Genomic DNA, 7303 nt, shown 5'->3' with positions numbered 1-7303 from the left:
TATAAACTGATTACAATAATATAATAACAAAAATTAAATTAAAATGCTGCAAAGGGCTATTGACCATAGGCCTTTTTGCTCCATTATGATTATAATATTTTTGGTACCCTAGCAGTGTTGGTCCAGTAACTTCAAGTGGTATTACGCCAGTAATGCAAAATAGTATTAACAAAGCCCTCTTGCGTATACAGGAGAATAGATACAATAAAATACAGCTAATACAACACTTAACACATATTCATAAAATACTATTAAAAAACTATTACAATGTGCCTAGGATTATTATTAATTTAAGAATAGTCATTATATGCTAAACAGTAAGTTAAAAGACGAAAATGCAATAATGCAATCTCTAAATCAATTTGTAAATAAAATATGTAAAAATGTGTATTTTTTATATTTTGCATTAAATATATATATTAAAAGTTACATTAAACTTATATAATAACTTATAAACACCAAGAAGTTTACCCAGACACTCACCCACAATATTCTTACCAATACGGAGTTCAAGATGCTATAACCGGTGATGTCAAGAACCAACACGAAGAACGTGATGGTGATGTTGTCAAGGGATATTACACCTTGGTGCAACCTGATGGTGTTACCCGAACCGTCCACTACTCTGCTGATGCCCAAAACGGTTTCAACGCTGAAGTCGAATACAAGGGAGAACCAATCGTCCAAAAGGCCGTCGTTGCCAAAGCCATCATCCCTACCAAGACCATCGTAGCTGCTCCAGTTTACAATGCCTACCACCATTAAGAAAATCGAAAATTGACCTGTATATATGTATAATAATAAAATTATTATTATTAAATTATAAAAAAATAAAGTTTAAAATACAAGTACATATAAAAGAAAAAATCAACTGAAGTAGTAACAATCGTTCGTTTGAAAAACTAAACGCTATAGTATTTTACGTACTTTTGTCAAATTTTTAGTCATTTTTGTTTATACATGCATATTTATGTATATACAGTGGAACCTCTCTTAACGAGCAGCTCGCTTAACTAGCAACGTTTCGCATTCAGACTGACGAGGACAAGAGAAGTCCGCCTGCTACATCATTTTCAAAACTTGTGTATTATGTGTATTTTTTGAATATATTAACCACCTTCGTTTTTCTTTGTGATCTTTTTTATAGAAACAAATATTACTATAAAAAGATTTCCACTGAATTGATACAAGTAATATAAAAAAAATATAAACTCACTTCACCATATGTGAATGAGAAATATATTAACACTCCCATATATCCGAATAAAAAGCCACAGAATAAAAATAACAATATAAATGAAAAGCAAAATCATTAAAAATCGAGATCAAGTTATACTTCTTTACCTGCATCATGTATTAATCTTAAACATATTATTTTCACATAATCGTTCAACAATTACTAAAAAAATGGCTCTTTTGACAAAAGTATATTTTTAATTTAAGAAACTGTCATTTTATTGTCAATCATTTGATTGCTTATTTATATATCTAGTTTATTTTTTTCAGGTATAACAGTTTTTAAAACATTTTTTATTTTTGTTATATTCTGAACAATAAAATATATTTATATTAAAATGCAACCGATTGCATAGATCAAGAGACATTTTGAAAGATAAGATATTAAAGTAAATAAATAATTGAATAGATGCATAAGGAAATAAATAATGTCAATGAATATTTAAAAAAATTTCAATAATTCATACATTTTTATATTGCTTTGGACTGATTTTATACCGTAGTTGTCAATATTATAAGAAATATACAGTATAAACATGTTTCACGGTCAATGTAATATATACAAAATTATAGCATTATGGAATATGTAACGCCTATCTTAACAGAAACTGTTTCAAGTTCAGACTATATTCGTAATTTGCGTGATGTTGCGTAATACATTCCTAAAATTTAGAGTGGAATGGATTTATATAAAAGAGAGAGTATTTTACTAAACAGTATCGAATTGTATCACAAGCATACAACATGTTCGCTAAGGTACTTGATCAATGTATAATATTATTATTGGTATACAAATTAATTATAAATTTCTTTTAGATTTTGGCTGTTTCTGCTTTGATAGCTTGCGCTCAAGCTGGAGTTTTCGAACTTGGACATGGACACCATGCCACTTCCTACTCCTCCCTCAGCGATGCTCCAGTAACTCACTACGCTTCTGCCCCAGTTGCTGCTCACTACGCCGCCCCAGTTGCCGCTTACCACCATGCCCCAGCCGTAGTTAAGACCGTCGCCCCTGTAGCTCACTACGCCACCCCAGTTGCTGCTCACTACGCCGCCCCAGTCGCTACTCACTACGCCGCCCCAGTTGCTGCTTACCACCACGTCCCAGCTGTTGTCAAGACTGTCGCCCCAGTTGCTCACTACGCCGCCCCAGTCGTCAAGGCCGTTCACCAAGAAGTGTACCCAGACACCCATCCACAATATTCTTACCAATACGGAGTCCAAGACGCTCATACCGGTGATGTCAAGAACCAACATGAAGAACGTGACGGAGATATTGTAAAGGGATACTACACTTTAGTCCAACCTGATGGTGTCACCCGTACCGTTCACTACTCTGCTGACTCCCACAACGGATTCAACGCTGAAGTAGAATACAAAGGAGAACCAATTGTCCAAAAAGCTGTTGTAGCCAAGACCATCGTTGCTGCTGCTCCAGTATACAAAGCCTACCATCATTAAAGAATTACATTGTTGATATTATTTATTAAATTATAAGATATAAATTTGAAAAAAAGTTGTTTTAATAAGGTTCATTTTATACATACAGAAAGATGATACTATTTTTTATATACAAATATACCATAATAATTTATTATCAGCTAATTCTAGAAAAGAGTATCTGAAATATATATAATTAATGAAAGTATATTTTTAATTATTTGCTTTATATACTTCAAATTTAAAGCGATGTTAGATATATCATTTTTTAATATTTGTATAAGATATATAGTATTATTATTTTTATAGGGTCCCGGTAAAGAAGAGCAACTGGCACGTCACAAATAAGTGAAATAATAATAATAATCTTTATAAATTACAATTGTAACCAAAGGGCTATCAACCTAAGTTTGTCCACCCAGAGACACAATAAAATATAAATTGTCACAAAAAAAATCATACAAAAAATAAGAATGTCGTTCTCAAACATGTGAAACGTACATATATAAATAAAATAAAATATATGAAATTATAAATAAACCCAATAAAAGTCTTCTTGAAATGTATCAAATAATTAATTCTGAAGCATCATTCAGCTGAAGAATGATAAATTCGTCCTGGCACCGACTATCCACCCTTCATGATAAAAGACACGGCCGTCCCCTGATTCACATCCGTAGGAGACTCCCGCTCTCGGTCATCCACATCGAACATTAAAACATAAACATGATGTCCCAAAAAGCAGATGTGGTACAAGGCACAGCTATAGAAGGCGGTGGAATGCTCTCTACTGCCGGAAAGGCGTAGAGCGCATCTTGTAGGTTGTCCCGTCGCCCTGGATACAATCCTCTTGCAGAACCTGTGTTCCACCCCAGACGTCTTGAGATTCTCGCTGATTTCAGCGTCGCTAATGTCCAGGTTCATCCTTGTGATGACACAAGACAGCGACACGTTGTGGCCGTGTTTTTTTTTGGATCCTTCGTCCTTCGTCGAGGGCACGATCCCGCATATCGGTCAGATACGCAAAGACCACAGAGTTAGGGTTGTCTGACTTCAAGTATGAACTGCGATTACGTAGCACATACTGGATCCCAAACGAGGCCAAAAAACAAAAATATTTCTTATCACAAGCTGCTATCAAATACATCTGTACTGCTCCGTGTCCTGAATTGAACTGTGTATATAATCAATCAAATATATTAGTTACAGTCTCTGATATGCAATAATTTGTATTCCAATTATATTATTTTTATTTATTTTGAAGCATAAAGGCTATGGAAATTAGCCTAAATGAACTTAGATATATTATATACGTTAGACAACATTTATTATTGTGTAATATTTGTGCTCTATTGCGTGTGAAAAATGAACTTACGTTATTAAAAATTATAAAATGAATTCTTATATTTATTGACATAAAGATGAACCTGTGACTTTTTCAACCTCATCCTTTATAAAAACGTCATATATGTTTTATCTTAAGATATTCCATAAGTGCGTTTTATGAAAGCAATACATTTTATTGTGAAAAAAATAATATTTTAGTGTGTCACGATGAAAAGATAAATTATCAATAGCCGTTTAGAATAGTTACAAATAATTCAAATTGTCTTTATTTATTTTAATTTCTTTGACTATTTATATTTTATTCAATTATTTCTGCAAATATTATTAATGCAATATATTATTTTAATGTAGAGAATCTTACAACTAAAATGTATATCAAATATTTGTATACAAAACAAACAATTTATGCGTTATATTTAAATAGAGTAAACGTATTAATTAAAATAATTAATGAAAAATGGACGGTTAAAATAATTTATATTGAGAACCAAAATATATCAAGACTGTCGCCCCAGTAGCTCACTACGCCGCCCCAGTCGTCAAGGCTATTCACCAAGAAGTATACCCAGACACCCACCCAGAATACTCTTACCAATACGGAGTCCAAGACGCTCACACCGGTGATGTCAAGAACCAACATGAAGAACGCGACGGAGATGTTGTGAAGGGTTACTACACCTTGGTCCAACCTGATGGTGTCATCCGTACCGTCCACTATACCGCTGACTCTCACAATGGATTCAATGCTGAAGTAGAATACAAAGGAGAACCAATCGTACAAAAAGCCGTAGTAGCCAAGACCATCGTTGCCGCTGCCCCAGTATACAAAGCCTACCACTATTAAGAAAATGTGATTGTTGAAATTATTTATTGAATTATAAAACATATATTTGAAAACTAAAAAATACAGTTTTAATTAAACCAACCTGACTAAATCAATGATGACCGATTGATCACGTAAAAAATTAATGAATAACTGTTCTTCAATAAATTTAAATCAATATTTTTATATTATTTAGGTAGTTATATTTAAAGTGTAAAAAAGAATAAAATGTTCTTTTGAATATCATTATTTGTGAAGTGTTATAGTTCTATTTTTTAATGACTTTTTATACTTTTACAAATCATTATATCATCCTACAATTAAAAATTCACAAAGAAAGAAGCCTTGGTCAAAGCCTTTATTTCTATTAGAATCATTCAATTTGTTTTGTATATTCAAATAATATTAACATAGGTTACTTTAATTTAATTAACAGTCAACATTTAGGACTGCTGACCAACTAAACTGTAAAGGAATGTAAGAATGGTAAAACTTCTATTGAGAAAAGATTACCAAAAATAAAAAAAAGATCAACTGCCCTAAGATTTACTCACAATTTACAAGAAACAATTTAATTAAATACTATACGATATAAAAAACATGTATTTAATTAATATAAAACTCATAAGTTTCAAAACGAATTTTCTCAAATCGATGATTTTAATAATAATTAAAACAAAATTCATAGGACCTTTTGACCAAAAACATTCTCCTTACATTTATTATTATATGTGATTATTAAGATCTATTATTTTTAATTGTAAGAAGTTTTTTGGAACTAGTAAATTGAAAACCTACAGAAATTATATTTTTTGTAACAAATATTTTTATTCAAATTGTTATTTAGAATATTTTAATATTATTGGTTAGATAACTAACTCGTTAAAATATAAATTGGATAAATAAATTATTAATAATAAGTAATAATATAAACAAATATATTTAGAACCAGCATAGAAAAAATAATTCAAATTAAAAATTTACTATAAAATATATTTGATTTTTCTATAAAAATAAAAAATTACACTAATGGTAACATAATTTATCTAATCTAATAATAGTTTCAATCTGGCTTTTTTATATTCTAAATCAATAGAAATTCTAATAAAGATCTGCCAGTATATAGTATATTTATAATACCTTGAGCTATTTGATTATGTAACTAATTACATTATTTCAAGTTCAAACAATAAAATTCGAACGGGCGTGTTGTTGTGTAACGTATAGCTCGATTTCTGAGTTGAACGGCTTCATATAAAAGGGACAGCATTTTTAACAAACAGTATCAAATTGTATCACTAACATACAACATGTTCGCTAAGGTACTTGATCAATTAATATTGTTATTGATTTATAATTTTAATTATAAATNNTACTCCTCCCTCAGCGGTGCTCCAGTAGCTCACTATGCTTCTGCCCCAGTAGCTGCTCACTACGCCGCCCCAGTTTCCGCTTACTACCACGCCCCAGCTATTGTCAAGACCGTTACCCCAGTGACTCACTACGCCGCCCCAGTGGCTTCTCACTATGCCGCCCCAGCTGTCGTTAAGACCGTTTCCCCAATTTCCCACTATGCCGCTCCAGTTGCTGCTTACCATCACGCTCCTGCTCTCATCAAGACTGTCGCCCCAGTAGCTCACTACGCCACCCCAGTTGTAAAGGCCGTCCAACAAGAAGTATACCCAGATACTCACCCACAATACTCTTACCAATACGGAGTCCAAGACGCTGTAACCGGTGATGTCAAGAACCAACATGAAGAACGTAACGGAGATGTTGTCAAGGGATACTACACCTTGGTTCAACCTGATGGTGTCACCCGTACCGTCCATTACTCTGCAGACTCCTACAACGGTTTCAACGCTGAAGTTGAATACAAAGGAGAACCTATTGTACAGAAAGCCGTAGTAGCCAAGACCATCGTTGCCGCTGCCCCAGTATACAAAGCCTACCATCATTAAGAAAATGTTATTGTTTAAATTATTTATTGAATTATAAAACATATATTTGAAAACCAAAAAAAATAGTTTTAATTAAACCAAACTGACTAAATGAATGATGACCGATTGATTACTTTCACGTAAATAAGTAAAAAATAACTATGCTTCAACATAATTGTCCTGGGTATGCTTTCTTCGAAATTTTATTTTTTTTTTAAATTTAAATCAATATTTTTATATTATTTCATTTTAATTGAATATGATTATTTGTGAAGTGAGATTGTTCTATTTTTAAAAAAAGTCATTTTTTATACTTTTACAAATCATTATATCATCCTACAATTTAAAATTCACAAACAAAGAAGCCTTGGTCAAAGCCTTTATTTCAATTAGAATCATTCAATTTGTTTTTTATATTCATATAATATTAACATAGGTTATTTTAATTTAATTAACAGTCAACATACAGGACTGCTGACCAACAAAACTGTAAAGGAAGGTAAGAATGGTAAAACTT

At 31.9% G+C, this 7303-nt stretch overlaps 2 protein-coding genes across 2 annotated transcripts; both read left to right on the top strand.

Annotated features, from left to right (window-relative positions):
* Positions 1 to 463: 463 nt before the first annotated feature.
* Positions 464 to 2697, top strand: LOC108558892 (cuticle protein-like; the record flags this gene model as incomplete). Its single annotated transcript, XM_017915949.1, has 4 exons — positions 464 to 741; positions 1933 to 1992; positions 2053 to 2243; positions 2424 to 2697. Coding segments are annotated over 4 exons (803 nt in total), but the record flags the coding sequence as incomplete, so codon positions are not given.
* A 910-nt stretch (positions 2698 to 3607) lies between these two features.
* On the top strand, positions 3608 to 6807 carry LOC108558891 (cuticle protein-like). Its single transcript, XM_017915948.1, has 3 exons — positions 3608 to 3712; positions 4526 to 4861; positions 6169 to 6807. Exons 1-3 carry the CDS (start codon positions 3608 to 3610, stop codon positions 6805 to 6807), a joined length of 1080 nt encoding a protein of 359 aa, XP_017771437.1.
* The last annotated feature ends 496 nt before the right edge of the window (positions 6808 to 7303 follow it).

The sequence above is a fragment of the Nicrophorus vespilloides genome, unplaced genomic scaffold (genome assembly GCF_001412225.1).
Source record: "Nicrophorus vespilloides isolate i.1.1-1 unplaced genomic scaffold, Nicve_v1.0, whole genome shotgun sequence".
Lineage (NCBI taxonomy): Eukaryota > Metazoa > Arthropoda > Insecta > Coleoptera > Silphidae > Nicrophorus > Nicrophorus vespilloides.
This window is presented reverse-complemented; position numbering and strand designations above follow the sequence as displayed.